The sequence below is a fragment of the Lissotriton helveticus genome, chromosome 4_1 (assembly GCF_964261635.1).
Source record: "Lissotriton helveticus chromosome 4_1, aLisHel1.1, whole genome shotgun sequence".
In the NCBI taxonomy this organism is placed as follows: domain Eukaryota; kingdom Metazoa; phylum Chordata; class Amphibia; order Caudata; family Salamandridae; genus Lissotriton; species Lissotriton helveticus.
Window position 1 is genome coordinate 983,699,069 of NC_136063.1, and position 17,697 is coordinate 983,716,765.

Below are 17,697 nucleotides of genomic sequence, written 5' to 3' on the forward strand. Positions count from 1 at the left end.
TGGTTGGAGGATCTTAGTTGGCGGGAGGGTGTGTAGAAGGTCAGTCGTGTGTTGAGGCATTCGGGACCTAGTTTGTAGAGGGCCTTGTGAGCGTGGGTGAGGAGGCGGAACGTTATTCTCTTGTTGACGGGAAGCCAGTGGAGGTCTTTCAGGTGGCCGGTAATGTGAGCTTGGCGAGGGATGTCCAATATGAGTCTGGCAGATGCATTTTGGATGCGTTGGAGTTTTTTCTGTAATTTGGCTGTGGTTCCGGCGTAGAGGGTATTTCCATAGTCCAGTCGGCTAGTGACCAGTGCGTGGGTGACAGTCTTTCTTGTTTCGGTGGGGATCCAACGGAAGATTTTTTTGAGCATGCGGAGTACGCTGAAGCAGGAGGATGAGACGGCGTTAACTTGTCTGGTCATCGAGAGGGAGGAGTCTAGGATGAAGCCCAGGTTGCGTGCGTGGTCTGTGGGTATGGGTGCTATGCCCAGGGCTGATGGCCACCATGAGTCGTCCCAGGCAGAGGGGGAAGATTCTAGGATGAGAACTTCCGTTTTGTCTGAGTTAAGTTTAAGGCGGCTGTTTTTCATCCATTCGGCTACTTCTTTCATGCCTTCATGGAGATTAGTTTTGGCGGTGTTAGGGTCCTTGGTGAGGGAAAGGATCAGCTGGGTGTCGTCCGCGTAGGAGATGAGGTTGTGTTGTCGCGCGATGAGAGCGCGGGGACTCATGTAAACATTGAAGAGGGTGGGACTGAGTGATGATCCTTGTGGGACTCCACAGATGACTTCGGTGGCCTCAGATTTGAATGGAGGGAGTCGGACTCTCTGGGTTCTCCCGGCGAGGAACGAGATGATCCAGTCCAAGGCTTTTCCCTGTATTCCGATGTTGCTGAGTCGTTGTATGAGGGTGCTATGGCAGACTGTGTCGAAGGCGGCGGAGAGGTCGAGTAGGATTAGGGCAACTGTTTCTCCGTTGTCCAGCAGCGTTCGGGTGTCATCTGTTGCTGCAATGAGGGCGGTTTCAGTGCTGTGTTTGGCTCGAAAGCCAGACTGTGAAGAGTCGAGGGAGTTGTTGGATTCAAGGAAGGCGGCGAGCTGGCTATTGACGGCTTTCTCAATGACCTTGGCAGGGAATGGGAGGAGGGAAATGCGGCGGTAGTTTTTAAGTTCAGAGGGGTCAGCTGTGGGTTTCTTCAGGAGTGCACTGAGTTCGGCGTGTTTCCAGCTCTCCGGGAAGGTGGCGGAGTTGAAGGAGCAGTTGATGACATCACGGAGATGGGGTGCGATGATGGAGTCTGCTTTGTTGAAGATGTGGTGGGGACAGGGGTCCGTTGGCGAACCTGAATGGATGGAGTTCATTAGGCGGATGGTGTCTTCAGTGGTGATTGGGTTCCAGGCGCGAAGGTTGTTAGAAAGCGTTTCGGTTTTGGAAGTGGGTGGGGTGGGCTGTTCTTTCGAACTGTTGTTAAAGCTGTTATGTATGTCGGCTATTTTGTTGTAGAAGAAGGAGGATAGCGAATCGCAGAGGTCTTGGGAGGGAGTGATGTCGTTTAAGGCTGCAGTGGGGTTGGTAAATTCTTTGACGATGTTGAATAGTTCCTTGCTGTTATGGGCGTTGTTGTCGAGTCGATCCTTGAATGCTGATTTCTTGGTGGATCGGATCAATTGGTGGTGTTTGCGGGTGGCTGTCTTGAAGGTGGTCAGGTTGTCAGTGGTTGGGTTTTTTCTCCATGTTTTTTCGAGAGTACGGCAAAGTTTCTTTGACTTCTTAAGGTCATCGTTGAACCAGGGTGCCTTTTTGCTGCCTTGTTTGATCTGGTGGTTTTTTAGGGGTGCTAATTCGTCAGCGCTGTGAGTGATCCATTGTTTGAGTTTGGAGGCAGCTTCGTTTGGATCCGATGAGAGGGCTGGAGGATTTTGGTTGAGCGATGTGAGGAGTTGGTCAGTGGTGATTTTGTTCCATTTTCTTCGAGGAATGGGTTGTGGGGGGTTGTGAGTTGTGGTCGTTTTGTAGCTGAAGTGAACACAGCTGTGGTCCGTCCAATGGAGAGCTGTGGTATGGTTGAAGGAGATGTGTTTGCTGGAGGTGAAGATAGGGTCGAGCGTGTGTCCGGCAAGGTGGGTGGGGGTGTCAACAAGTTGTTTGAGTCTGAGATTGGCCAGGTTGTCCAGGAGGGTGGTGGTGTTGCTGTCATTTGCCTATAGGGCAATCAGGCAGTGCTCAATGGGCTGCTCTGACAGATTAGTGTGCGGGTCATTTTTGTTGGCATTTGTGGGCCTGTTTTATGGTCTGCTTGGCAGTTTTTGCTGTTGGTTTCCCTGATATTAAAGCAAACATTGCCTGCCGCAAGCTCAAATTCATGCAGTCTTCCATACTTTGCGAAACACTTGTTGTGCGTATGATTACAAGTTCAAAATTTCCCCACCAAATTCACTAATGGGTCCACTTTTATTTTGTTGCCTAGGCCTATTTTCTGTCCTAGTCCGACCCTGGTGCCGAACCTCTCCTTGCGTCCATTTGTTTCTCAGCTTTCTTTTTTTTTTTAACATATTTTTTATTGTTTTACAGAACAAAACATAACATACCACTTTTAATTGTACTTGAATGATATGCAAGTCTTGATACATTCCCCACAGTGGAGTACGGCAGTGGCAGTTCGTTCCCACAGCAACAACACCAATCACAGCCTTCGTTATGCTATATTTCGTCTTCTAGAGATACAGTTGTCAGTTCTGCCCTCTCGTGTCCGACACCAGCCACATCAGTGACCCTCAACCTCCAGTAGCAAGTCAGGGAGCTGGCGGACCTCACAGTCTAGGGCGTAAATGTCCCTCCAAGGCTTTCTTAAGCACTTTCAAGACTCCTTCATTCTCAGGGAGTTCCTTTTGCTGTTCCTACCCTCATACATTTTCTCTTTCTCGAAATCAGCCCTTGGAAGACTCGTCTCCAAATTCACTATCTAAATTTTACGTTCATACACCATTGTGGCATGTCCTTCATTGAAGGCGTGCAGTCCGGAAAATCAGGGTAGGAATAGACCTTTTGAAAAAATAAAGAACAGAACAACCGACCAGTGTCCAGCACAACCAGAACACATGTACCATAAATAATCCTAAATTTGGTGCAAAACACTTCCAGCACCCGTCGTCCCAAGGTGCAAATCAGGTCAAAATGTTCATCAAAGGGTGGAAGGTGCACTCGTTGAAATCAAACGTGAGCTCAATTACTCCAAAAACATTTTTTTTCTTTATTCTGGTAATCTTTACCATGAATGACATACAGCCAACACGTTTCGTTCCCCGTAGGAACTTCGTCAGGGCTCCGAATATGAATAAGCCAAATCGGCGTTTGAAACTTGATCAAAAGTCAATTCAGACGATAAAATGCAGAAAGGCACCATATGCTGGTTTGATTCAATATTAAATGATCTATTGTGTTGATACAAAGCGATGACCACAAGGCAGTAATAATATCCACACAAAACCACGTTTCTCCACGAGCAAAACCAAAAGCAGATAAATTCCTAATTCATACGAAACCTCACAGTATCAGGAAAAAATTACTGATATGATGCAGATTTATTGCGACTAGAATAGCTTGTACAAGGTATCCTATAATATCTTGCAGAAATATTGGGAGTGGATATGTAGACAAAAAGAAGCACTTGTGAGCTCCCGATGGTAATATACACTTGAACGAGGTTTTCCTGTTATCATGCTGGGAATCACTGTTCTTAACGTAGGTTAACATCTGCTAGCCACCATCCGCTGGGCCGCCCTTGTGTATATTACCATTGGGATATTGCAAGTGCTTCTTTTTGTCTACATGTCCACCCTCAATATTTCTGCAAGATATTATAATATACCTTGTACAAGCTATTCTAGTCGCAATAAATCCACATCATATCAGTCATTTTTTCCTGATACTGCGAGGTTTCGTATGAATTAGGAATTTATCTGCTTTTGATTTTGCTCGTGGAGAAACGTGGTTTAGTGTGGATATTATTACTGCCTTGTGGTCATCGCTTTGTATCAACACAATAGATCATTTAATATTGAATCAAACCAGCATATGGTGGCTTTCTGCATTTTATCGTCTGAACTGACTTTTGATCAAGTTTCAAACGCCGATTTGGCTTATTCGTATTCGGAGCCTGACGAAGTTCCTACGGGGAACGAAACGCGTTGGCTGTGTGTCGTTCATGGTAAAGATTACCAGAATAAAGAAAAAAAAATTTTGGGACTAATTGAGCTTGCGTTTGATAAGAATAGATCTTTATTATTGAAGCTGTTTTTCTGTTAGAGCATCTTGCCCACTTGACCGCCTATTCGGGTATGTGCTAGAGTTCACTAATGTAGAGTGGTGTACTTGTTTGTCCTTTTAATGGGCTGCAGTTGAAGGGGGTGAAGAGTCAGGAGAAGGAGGGAATACATCCAACCAAAGCTGTATTGGTTCCAGTTCGTGCAGCCTCTTTCCAAGAATGCACAATTCATCAATGACCTTTCACATGGGACTGTTGAACGAGATACATAAGGAGAAAAGGGATTTTCTGCCTAACAACAAAATGGGTAGGGAAGGGGAGCCATCCCTCAGCAACCAACATGAAGTGGTCCATCATGCAGCGACATGGGAATCCACTCTTCCACCAATACAGGTATGCGTGCATCAGTAATACTGTGTTTTGCTTCACAAGGCTCCTCCTTCATCTCGGTTCTTTATAGCATCTGGGCAAACGATGAATGGAGCCCAGGATGCTGCCCCAGCTCGAATGTCTCCAAGGGTCTCCACCTCTCCCGCTCAGGGCCTTTGTCCAGCATGCAGAGTAGGATAAGTCATGAATATACACCCTGAATTATTACTCAGCAAGAAGCACCGCTGACAACAACCCCACCGCTCAAGAAATGGAAAGAGGAGGAGTGCTGACATGATCTACAGAGTCGAGCAACAGCCTCACCAGTGTAATGTCCCACCACAGGAGCCTGCAGCCACTTCAAAAGAGAGGCAACTCTTCTTTCTGCATTTGTCATTGCAACATCTTCAAAGTGGTGGGGTAATACGTCACAGGTGTACTAACTCAGTCAGTCCCAAACAGTCAAAATCCCTCTCCCATGCCAACAGATCACATCCATGCACCACCATCAGGGAAGTCAGTGGAATGCTGCCACTGTTTTAAGCTGCCCATCCCCAGATGTTTACTAAGTCACATCCAGACAGCTGCTCCAGGCAAGAGGATGGTGTGATCCAACCAGGTCACTCTGATTCTGTACCAAATTCCTATTCACCATGAACAAAAAACTGATCTCTCGCCTCGCGCACAATTTTGACACTTTCACAGACGAACGGGAGCTCACGTACCTTACAACTTTTGTAGAGCTTTTCTGAGCCATGCCTCAGCAGTTGGCAGCCCTATTAGTCTTGAGTCTGTAGTTCTCCCATTATTTTACAGTTGAGTAAATCATCATTTTACTATGTAGATTGAGGTCCAATGCCTGGCATGGATCACTGTCCAACTGCAACATCCTGCCAGCATTAACAAGATCATAAGAAATCTGTGTGCTAATGTTGGCACTACCTTCGCCTTCATGAACTCTTCCTTAGCTCAATTCAGTGACAGGGAAAGTTGCAAACCCTTTACTACCGATCCACAGAACTTACCAGCTTTCTTAGGGACCTGAATCTTTACAATTCACCAGACTCTGTGAACTGGAACTTCACTAAGCCAGACTAGTTTTATTTTAAGGTGACATGCTTACAATTTCTTAACATGGGGGCCATATATTTTGTGCCAATCCTGAGAAATAAAAAAAGTGTGACTCATGCGAGTTGAGCAATTCACTTTGAAGAGCCGCAGTGTTTACTAAACTCTGAAAGTTTCCCTAAAGCCAAATGGTACCAAAACTGTAGGCCACTAAATTTGCATTGACCGTTTTATTGATACAAATTTTAAGCACCCACATGCTAATGTGTGCAAATCAGGTTTCTGTGAATATTTATAATGTTTGCATCACCTAGTAAAGCGTCTTGATGTATTTTGATCCTATTAAAATCTGCTTCCAGCACACTTCAGAAATACAAAAAAAAGTGTTTAATTTTTTCTTTCCTGGCTGCTGAATGCATAAAGTTAATTTACAGGTATTTACAATTTGGTGTGTGTTGCAAAAAATGACATCCTACAACCTATCCCTTCACACTCCCTGTACTCCTGCAAGATTGCCACATAATTCACTTTAAAAACTCCTCTCACTTTGCAGTCAGAGAAAAAAAAGTAAATACCAAATCCCCATGTTAAAAGAATAAGCAGAATTTGTCAGAAGGCATATCCTGACAATTGGCCTCTGTTGTTGAAGCACCAGCAAATGCGACAAGATAATCACATAATTTAAAGCCATCTTTTTTTATTGCTCGTACTTTCCTAACCCACCAAAAATCAGCTCGCGACCAGTCCTGATCTAGAAGATGTTCAAAGAAGTACAAGAAAATATGCGGGACATGTTGGGACCATTTTCAATTTCATATGGTAACATAACTACGGAACCAGATGGGGTTGAGGTATTTAAACACACATTGGTGATTTTTTTGGGGGGTAGAATTTGTAGACTAATGCAAGGTGTCATCAATTGTTCTGAAGATAACTGTCAGCATTTTAAAAAAAATCCCAAAGTAAAGAATTTCATTTAAAAAAAGTTGAAACTTAAGAAATTTCAATTCCAATATCTACCATCAGCTGTATGGCTAGGGCTGACAGACTTAAAATACAAGTCCTTATGACCCCTTTAGTACATGGATCACTTGTGTGTGATTTGAAAACCATAAATAGCTCTGTACAGTTTTATGCGCAGACCCATGTGTACTTACACATACTGGTTTTGTGAACCTGGCCTAATCACCCTATTTGTAAGTATTCATTAATTCTTTGATGTGTACTACTTCTGGATAGATTGCTTACCACTTGCTCTGAGCAAGTGGAATTCAGTCCTTTTAAATGAAGAGGGTATGAAATTACCTCTGTTGTATAATATGCCTTGTTTAAAAGCAGTTTGATCTTGTGCCATGGCAAAACTGTGCAGGTTGCTTAATGGTTTTCTCACCATGACAGAGCTCTGCTAAATTATGACCTATGTTGTGGCAGAGAATTGAGAGATTGTTTTGTGCCAACAATTTGTCTGTGTTTCAGAAACCCCTCAATGTAATTAGCAGCAGTGCTTTTGAGTGTTTTACATTCTTTAAATTTCATTTTCTAGGGTGTGGGACAAAGTAATAAGTGGCTCTTGCAAGATCCTGGTGTTCGTTGCTATAGAAATTTTAGTGAACTTCAAAATGAAACTACTAGTTCTCACTACTGCTGAATCTATTGCTCAATTTCTACAAACTGTAAGTACTTGAGTGTGTACTGTGTGTCTCGGTAATGAACTAAAATTACACCGGGAGTGAATGTAATAAAAATGTTGTGTTCTTCACCAGCAAGTTTATGTGATGGTGCACGTTCTAAAAGAGTGGTTTCAATAGGTACAAAGTAACATGTGTCTTGCTAATGTGATACTGATATTTTTGAAATTCAGTACAATTTTGTTACATTTTACTATCATGTTATTCTTTATAAATGAAGCAAAAAACACCTACCCATTATTTATTGTGCATTTATGGCATGCATAATCTGAACATCTCATAGCCTTTGCTCCACGTAAGAGTGTATCAATCAATCAATCAGGATTTATAAAGCGCGAGTAATCACCCAATAGGGTATCCAGGCGCTTATTCAAACAGCCTTGTCTTGAGGGCCATTCGAAATTCTGGAAGTGAGGTGATGGCCCAGAGGTGCATGGGGAGGCGCCTGTTCCAGGTCTTTGCTGCGATGTGGAAGAAGGAGCGTTCTCCACCTCTGCTTCAGTAGATGTGGGGAGTGGGGGCATGTGAAAGGGAGGCAGAGCCTAGTCTTCTCGATGGATGGTGGAAGTTCAGCCGGTAGTTAATGTAGGCAGGCCCTTGATTGTGAAGAGCGGTGTGTGAGTGAGTCAACAGCTTGAATTGGCATCTCTTCTGTACGGGGAACCATTGGAGTTTTCTGAGGTAGGGTATGATGTGGGTTTGTCGGGAAAGGCCGAAGATGAATCAGACTGCAGTGTTCTGTATGGTCTGAAGTCTCTGTAGAAGGTGTGTGGCGATTCCTATGTAGAGGGCATTGCCATAGTCTACTCAGATGGAGATGAGGGCTTGTGATACAAAGGGGATGATGGACGGAGCGTTTGAGCAAATCAAACACTCACCCCCAGTCAACTGATCTGGGTTTAATCCATCACCATTCTTTAGCTCACTCAGCCACCCCAGTTCAGACATGGCCATATGCAAATCAGTCTGACCCTGTGCCTCTTGGGAACAGTCCAGCCCGAACTGCCAAGCCATGTCTTCCCTGGACCGGAAACAAGCATCCTGGGACCGGTTTCGGATTCATAATCCTCATCAGCCAGGCTATCTTGAATCCAGTGGCCAAGTGAGCAAGGGACTCAGATGGAGATGAGGGCTTGTGTCACAGTGTGTCTTGTATGTAGGGGTAGTCACTTGAAGATCTTACGTAGCATGCGCAGAGTGAGGAAGCATGCGGATGAGACAGCATTGATTTGTGATTTCATGGTGAGTGTAGGAAAGTAGGATCTGCTTCATATGGTTACCCCAAAGTTTTGCTAAATTGGATACTGTTTTTCACTAGTCTGACTGAGATCCTGCTAATCAGGACCCCAGTCGATCTGCTTTCTCCCTAAACTCTTATGTTATATACTTAGATACACTCCAGATTGGATACTGGGGTACCCTTGTCAGTCCCTAGTTTATGGTACCCATGCACCCATTGCATAGGTACCCCAGAGGCCTCCCATGGGCTGAAGCATGTATTATGCCACCCATGAGAAGCCATGCAAAATGGAACTACAGGCCTGCCATTGCAGCCTGTGTACGTTGGTGCATGCACCACTTACTTAAGATATAGGTTTACTATATCTGGGGGGCACTGCACTTAAAACCTATAAGTCACCCATATAGCAGACCATAACAATCCTGAAGACAGGGTGCTTGGTTCTAAGTGAGAGGGTGCCACTGCATGAGCAGAATACCCCTGAAGCCTACGGCGTCCATTCTCCCGGGTTGTCAGTGAGACAGCCATTTACGACATATAGAGTGGCATTATGCGACCGCATGATCAACTCTAAAACGGCTACAACAAACCCCATTGTGTTTGGTGTCAAATATGTTGGTATCATACCCCCACACCAGTAACCGGTGTGGGAGGTATGATTCCACCACTCAGAAGCGAGCTTTGTTGGATCTCTGGGGTTCCCAGTACCAGCCTTCTAGTCCCGGGCAGCACAAAATGGTTGCTGCCGACCAGAGACACATTTCTGCCCTCCTGCTGCTGAGCCAAGCTCGAGCATGGGAAGGTAGAACAATAGGCATTCTGTCACAGGGAGGTGTGACCACCTACCAGACAGTATTATTGTATTAGGGCTGGGTGGGTGCCCTTGCCAGCGACAGAAAGTCTGCATGAGGGGTACATTGGGTGTCCTTGTGCATAGTCCAGTTCAAACCAGCCCTGGGAGCCGTTGGCTCCTGCTCTGGTGCGAAACTGGACTAAGGACATGGGAGTAACCGCCCCACTGTCCAGACCGTCCCCTGGGAGAGTCCCCTGAATCTGTTTAACCCTCTCCCATGGGTACAAAAGGGCTTACCTTGCTGTATGACCTTAGATTTGACGTGGACAAGATTCTGAACCAGAAACCATTGAACTGCGCCCGTCTGAACACTCTGGACTTCGCTGGACTTCATTTGGGCATCGTCTGTGCCCGTGCACCATACAGGATCTATGCAGGACCTGTGGAGCATCAAGGACATCTGAAGATCTCTCCCTTGGAGTTAAGGAGTCGCTACCCTGCATTCGGAGGCACCGCAACACTGCTGTCTGGTCTGCTGACCCTGATCTCCTACGTACTCCGAAGGCTTCTGCAACACCCAAACTCCTGTGAACCGCATATATTTGCAGGTGCATATGCTTGTTGGCGTTTCCCGAACAAGCGCATTAGGCTCCAAGTAGCCCCAACCTCTGGCTCCATGTCCTACCAAGAATTCCAGCCTCCTCGCAGAGAGTGCTCCGTGGGCTGTGGTTTGGTGAAATTGCTCGAGGTTCTCTCGCAACTCCTGTGCCTCCGGCCTGCAAGTCCACTTGAGGGTCAACTTTGGTTTTCTTGGGCTCCCCTCGTTGCTCGAGGCCTGCCCTGACTCCCCTTGCTGTGGTGAGCCTCCTGGACCTTGCTGGTCCGAACCGTACCCATCCTTGACCTTCTGTGTCGGTTGCCGTTGCCAAGGCTTGTTGGTGCTCCCTCCGGACACCGACCCCCTCAGTACTCCGCATCTTTCGTGGGACAGCTCGCATGTGGCTCCTGGTCGTCCTCGCACCCGGCTTCCCTGGGATAGGTAACTCGGGACCTCAGTATCCACTGGTGGGGTGGCTCTCCAACCTCCTAACTTCAACAGGGTTTCTTTGCAGTCCACTGGGAAGGGTCCATAAACTCTAAAACTTCAACCACGACTTTCCCATAGAATTCTACAGAGCACGCAGTTGTGTTCCCACATTGCACCCGTCCTCCTTGGGGTCCCTACTTACTCACCTTTGGTGGTTCTTTGGGGTCCCAGCAAGTCTACAACCTCTCGGCACTGTCTTGACTCGATTCGTGGTTCTTATACCACTATTTTAGTATACAGGTTGGTCCCCCTGGGGCCCACTGTGTATTAGTGCTGTTTACTATCATTTCTGTGCTAAAGTATTGTGTGCCTTGTGATTATCTCCCTGGAAGGAGATACTGTGTCGTACTAGATAGTGTTATATTAATAAATACATATTTTTATAACTACTGTGTTGTTCTCCTTTCATTTAACCAATACTATAAGGTTGCATTCTGGTAAAACAAGCTGCTTAACATTCCTTCAAGACTAAGCCTGAAAGCTGCTCTCCACAGCGCAAGCCACTACCAATGATATTGACGCTGCAGCACAACCGGAAGGGTAGTTTGATTCATCAATGAGCTGCGGTTTGAATCTTCTTAATGTTTCTTAAAATTGTAATGGATGGTTTCCCACTATTGCTACTATCACGAACAATGCAAGATATTGTATGGAGCTAATAATGGACTGTCACTATATATAGGTATAATATACCTAGTCAGGCACTTTAAGTGGCAATGTGTTCTTTTTTATTGTTTCTCATTTTGTGATTTAACCTGAAAATCAATAAAGAAATGTAATAAAAAAAATATATAATTTAAATGATAACTCGTTTAATCAAGGCTGCATCAAAGTAGCAAAGGAGAAAATTGCCACGCATATATGATAAAAAGGCTTATATTGAAACATTGGGATATAATTGAGAGTGCTTATGCTTTGCATGGTTTACACATCACAGACCGATGGTGGTATTTTCAAGACCAAAAAAACTTCAATTTTTCTTGGTAAGAGATAATATGAAGAAGAAAAAGTACATGTCTGTGAAATATTACGGAACATACGCATAGTTGGCTTGTACCTGTTGTGGTAATGTTATAAAAGGTCCAGAGTTAATGCATCCACAACCTGAAAGAAAGGTCTTGATGGAGGCTTTCCAAGACATGAAACATGTCCTAAAGCTCGCCTGTGGCAAATTGTTTATTGATCAAACAACGACAAAAAATAGAATTCATATTAGTGAATATAGCTTACACACTAGATGCAAACATTTAATATTGATTGTTGTAAGGCTGTTCTTTCAAAATACTCATGATGTATCACAGTTCCAAGTTCAGTTCCTTGTGGGAGGTGAGACTGTAGCCTTGAGGAGTACACATAAAAATGTAACTAGAACAACTGGAAGCCAGGTGGAATTACTTTTTAAGTATGAAGAATCTTCTATTCTTTGACAGAAGTTGAAACCGGAGTTTAAAATCTGGTGATATGGCACAATGATTATTTTCAGCCATGAAGTAGCACAATACAGACATGGAAATGAACATTTTTGTTGGTATGGGTTTTTTACTTCCCAATCAAAATATTAATAACACTTGGGGGCCTATTATGATGTCGGGCTGATTTGCGTTTGCCTGACATGTCTCAGAACTGAGACAGACCGACCTTCGGTTGGCGGTCCAACCTCCTGATTAGGATGCGACTGAACACTGTTCGGTCACATTCTGACATTTCCCTATGGGAGAATGTATTAAGACCATAAACCGTCCTTAGTACATTCTCTCATAGGGAAATGGGAGGTGGTGTTAATACCTGCACCCCGTGGCAGGCACCTCAAGGTGCCTGCCACGGGGTACAGGGATTAACAGGGGGCACTAGCCCCCAACCAGAGGCCGCACACACAAGGGACCCCTGCTAGGGGCCTCCAAACACACTGTCTGACAGGGTTTTCATGTCAGAAAGGCCAGCATTGAAACCATGCATCTTAATCCCAAGTGCGGAAAGACCGCCCTTTAAGATTATGGGCCGGCCTCCGACTGGCCGATGGGCTCCATGAGCCTGTCGGAAGCCAGCCAGAATGACCGGCCAGTTTAGTTTCCAGCCGCCAGCATTGTAATGCGGAAAGTAAACTGAGATGCGGCCCAGGCTGTCTGGGCTGCATCGTAATCAGCCCCTTAATGTGGGTTGCATAGGACTCCTGATTCTTTCCAATTTCTGGCTTGATTACAAGATCATTTCAGCTCATTAATTGTATACCCTGCTAGATTTTCTGATTACTGAAAGTTTTTGTGCGTCAGTAAATTTGCTGAAAATACTACAGGATGCTATTAGCTCTCTTATGGTTTTAATACCTAATAGTTTCTATTTATATTCATTGTGAAGCTTTTGGATATGAATCTGCACATTTGCTATAAACTCTCCAAAAAGACGTGAAAGCTGTTCTTAAATGGTAAATGACTCTTTGGCATCTAGCACCAGTAGAGTGACCTCTACTTCTAGACCTCCAGAGTGAATCTGAACCATATCCAGAGAGCTCTCCCTACCTCTATAGATGATGGCCACAAGTTGACCAGTCTTTTTCTGTCTCCCACGCTTGGTCACTGCAGTCGGGTGTCACATTTAGTACAGCTGCTGGAATCCAAAAGCAGTCACTTGTACATCTGACCAATGCTCTCAAGTGAGCGTGAGGCTGCAATTTAAGTAAAGTGCAAAGGCCCATGGCAAAAAACATATAGAAGTTTGACCGAGAATGAAATTGTGGCTGTGCTGGCTCCGAAGTAGAGGCCCAGCTTAAAAAATACTCTGTGCTAGTCCTCTTTTATCAGGCAGACATTTCTTAATGGTATCTACACCCACTGACCTTACTGGGTTTACTTTGCCTTGTTAAGAAAATTCTCTGATGTGGACATTCTTTTACACCCAAGTTCTATTACATTCTTATGTACAATTTGGCATATTTATGTTCCACCACACTGAGACTCACACACAAATAGGTATCCTGTAGAACCGTGGTTTAAGGGCCATGAGGAGTACGGCCAACCCCAGAGATCATTAGAGTGGCAAAACAGGCTGAATGGTTCATTTACAAAGAGCATGAGAATTGAATGCAGACTGTCGTGGGCAAAACAAATGGGATCTGCCCAATCAGGACATTACGAACACTCACATCCATAATGGATGTGCCCTGAAAAAGTTACTGATGAACAAAACCTGTTTGCTACTAGCAACAGTATGAATAAGTTTATGGAAATTATAAAATATATTCATCATTAATACCAGTAGAACCGAGGTGCATTGCCTGAGGAATTTTTTTTTGTTTTCTTTGGACTAAAAGGAACTCACACTGAGAAGGGTGTAGAGCAATTCTCAAATTATGTTTATTCTCCTTATTCATTTCACCTGCTGTGATTCACATAGCTGAATGGCAAAAGTTCACACAAATGATTTGACTAGCTAAGATAATGTTCTTTGCATGTTGGTGTTTTTTTAATGTTTTTTCTTGGGAAAAGTGTAGGACAGACTTTAAGAAGATCTAGTCCTTTAAATGCGTTTCCATTTTTTTAATTAGTTGATGTAAAAAGTTGAAAAAGAAAATATGAAAATTGAAACCTGGTATATATGTTTCTAATATTTTGTATGTTTTTCAGATTCCTCAAGACCACACTGATGCCATTGTTAGCAAAGCTATCGACTTGTGGCACAAACACTGTGGGACACCTGTGAATTCTGCATAAAACGTTCGAAACTACTTACTATTTAATGGCCTGGATTGATTGCCCTACATTCTTGTTGCTATTTTGAGTTTATGTATTATTTATGATTGCCTTAATTCTTGTAAATAATGGATTCTGAAGAAAACATTTGTTAATAAGGCAAACCATTGTAAATAGTTGTTTGTACAAAGAGGTGGCACTCGGTTATCCCGTTGTTCGATAATAAGGAGGTACTTTCTATGAAAAATGCAGTCCTTTTGTCATAATGCAAATCTATAATTTTTATGTTGAAGAGAATTGGATTTAGAGCTTGTATCTGTTGATGTTGGCACAGTCTTGGAGTATCTACATAATTACCCACCTAAATATACTTATTTAAATATGTCCCTTTCTTTGTGGATTCTTATTTTAAAAATGTTTTATTAGTTTTCCTAACATACACACACTTTGCAGTTTAGCAGCAGTCATGAAGACATCCACTTGCTTCACATTCTGTGGCATTATATACATTGGCATTTACAGTTGCACTTTCAAATGTAATTCAAGGAGGCAGTGTGTCAGGTGAGAAAAAGGCACCCAACATCTCATCTCATTTTTCCAGATCTGAATTTAATTTTGTCAGTCCTAAAGCATATCATGTGCATTTCTTCGGCAGTGTTCTGGATCCCTATGTCACATATTAGCCTGTAGACTAGTATCACTCAGCCAGTGTATGTGTCCTTTAAACTAGGACAGCGATAAACAAAAATCTGTTTATCAGTTCTTTTTATTTTCATGAGTCGGCTTATATTTCTGTGCCATTTGTTCTAATAAAGTAGGTTTAATTTCACCAATGCGGGATAATCCATAGATCCCGTCTTGTGTTGAGTTGCTTGGCTTTCTGTTGGGATAGAAGCCATGCTACATTAGCCAACAGTCTAAAGACTCAGGTTGCATAGAAACCTCCCCCTGAAATTTTATGTCTTTGTGGCTTTAGGCATTCTCAAATTCTGGAAATGCTTTCAATTATGCTATTGTCGGCTACTCAGTCTATCTGTTATCATTCTGTAAAATGTTCATTTGATTGAATGGATCTAGCTGGCAGTTATGCTTCAAAAACTGTCACAGTACTTGGTATGTCTATTAAATAAGTCAGTTGTAGGTGAAATGACCGTCGCGACGATTGGTAGATGATTGAATTGAATGCTAGCCTCAGCCACTATCATTGACATGACACCAGTGATTGGACTAGTCAGATATTGATTCCAGCTAGATTGCAAAGGACACAGTCCTTTAGTAGGTGCTAGTGTTATTTGACCCCAGTGCAATATCGAAGTAATAAACATTGATCAGGACTGTGTGAAACCTATGCCTATAATAACTGGGCCCACATGCTTGGCCTTTTCCTGCATTTATTATGAGGCAGGGGAGTAGTCTAGACTGCACTGATTTTTACAAATGTTGGGATGAAATGTTCAGCTAGATGGTGGTTTAGAAAGTTATTTATACTGTATTGAATCATTTGTATTAGCTTGGCAGATGATGTGGTACTTATGGCAAATGTAATGCCTTCTTTAAAAAACAAGCATTTGCAATGCAATAGGTCTCGCAGCATTAAAGTTTGAGTTATTGGCATTGTATATGACAATGTGTTGCATTACATTTTTAACAAAGTCTGTATTGGTGTATAAAGATGATTTGCAAGATGATAGCGATGGAGTGGGGATGGATGGATGGATTGATGGATGGATGGAGTGGGGGATGGATGGATGGAGTGAGGGATGGATGGATGGATGGAGTGGAGGGGATGGATGGATGGATGGAGTGGGGGGATGGATGGATGGATGGATGGATGGAGTGGAGGGGATGGATGGATGGAGTGGAGTGGAGGGGATGGATGGATGGAGAGGATAGGTCTCATATTTACACTAGTTTATGCTATTGGCATTATAAATGACAATGCTTTTTATTTATGTTTTGGTTTTAAAACATAAAAGGCATTGTCATTTACAATGCCAATGGCTTAAACTTGCGTAAACGCGAGATCTATTGCATTGCAAATGCTTCTTTAATATGAGTGATTTAAAAGTCTGTGGAGGGCGTTGCCTCAGTTTAATGCATGACTCACTTAAACTTCTGTGGAAGGGATGCCTGTCAAGAGTCTGGGGAGGAGCTAGAGCTGAAATTATTGTTAAATGGAAAGAATGCTGTAAAAGGACGGAAATCCTGATATTGATAATTTCAAGAAAAAGAATGAAGTGAAAATGGCATGAATAAAGATTTTTAACGTTAACTTTTGGAGCCCTAATAAGAGATGCTTCTTTCTGGTTGTGCATGGGACTTTTCATCCAACAGTTGCTCGACAGAGTGGACTTTATACTTTGAGAGGCCCCAGCCGCCCTGCACGCACCCCAGCACCAATTGATTTTCGGTGTAGGCTGTTGGGAGGCACATACTACAGGATAGAGAGGTCTGTTTACAAAGGCATTTATGAGGCCAGGAAGTAGTAATGCACGAATGCTCTTTCACATGCTATTGCACTTTTGTGAAACGGCCCCAAACGTCCAATTCCATATTAGTGAAAGTGCACACACAGAGTGCAGAGCTTTTTATGTGCACCAAGTGTGTATCATTATTATTTTTTTTAATCTTTTGGAGACAGTTCATAATGGCATGTAAAAGTAATTACCTGCTTCATATATTCCAATATGCCTTTCTGAATATGTCCCTCTGTGTTCTGCCATCGGACAGTGGCTGACTTTGCCCCTTCTCCACAGGGGCGTAACACAGGCCCCCGCAGTGTGGGGGGGCCCCGGGGGCCTCGCGCTTCAGGGGGCCCCTCACTCAGCAAAGGTAGCAACCAAGCCTCTTCAGTGCGCGCATGCCATGGCCTCTTCATTAATGAAATGGTTGGTGCGCATGCGCACGCCCGGGCCCTGGCGTAACAGATGCCATTTCTAACTCAGGACTGGGCCCCTCTTCGCGCCGCCCAGATCAGACCGGGAATGAATCTCTTGAGGGGCCCCACGCCCCCACATGCAGTGAGTGTGGCTTAGGGGAGCGGGAGGGAGGCTGCCTAGGAGCAGCAGGAGCGGTGGCACGTGATCCGAAGGACGCAGTTGGAGGAAGGTGTTAAGGTAAGTTTAGTTGAAATTGTATTTACATTACTCTGTCGCTCCCCCCACACTCGCGCCGAGCTCCCTCCCCCCCCCCCCTTTACCCCCTCTTGCCGGCCGCGACGGGACTCCTGGAACGGAAGAACTCCGAGGCCCAGAGAACCGAAGGATGTAAGGAGAGAAAAAGAGAGACCCCATTTATTTCTTATTATTATAGACCCAAACGGACGTGAGAACCGAAATATGTAGCAAGATAAACGAAAGATGCAGGGGGGAGAACCAAAGGTTGCAAGGAGAGCAAGAGAACGGAAGAGTGGATGCGCTGAGAGAGGCGAAGAGAGAGTGAACCGTAGGGTACAGGAGGGCCATCGAACCATAGGGTGCAAGAAGGGACCCAGGGCCGGCGGGAGCAGAGATAGACAGAC

At 44.1% G+C, this 17,697-nt stretch overlaps 1 protein-coding gene across 2 annotated transcripts in view; it reads left to right on the top strand.

The window, feature by feature from the left end:
* The window catches only part of TBC1D7 (TBC1 domain family member 7), a 108,709-nt gene extending 94,148 nt beyond the window's left edge, over positions 1–14,561 (top strand). For both annotated transcript variants that reach the window (XM_078687607.1, XM_078687608.1), the window contains exons 7-8: positions 7,227–7,356; positions 14,112–14,561. In XM_078687607.1, the coding sequence (XP_078543733.1) occupies positions 7,227–7,356; positions 14,112–14,198 (217 nt within the window). In that variant the 3' untranslated portion in view covers positions 14,199–14,561. The remainder of the gene's footprint in view (positions 1–7,226; positions 7,357–14,111) is intronic.
* Positions 14,562–17,697: the final 3,136 nt, after the last annotated feature.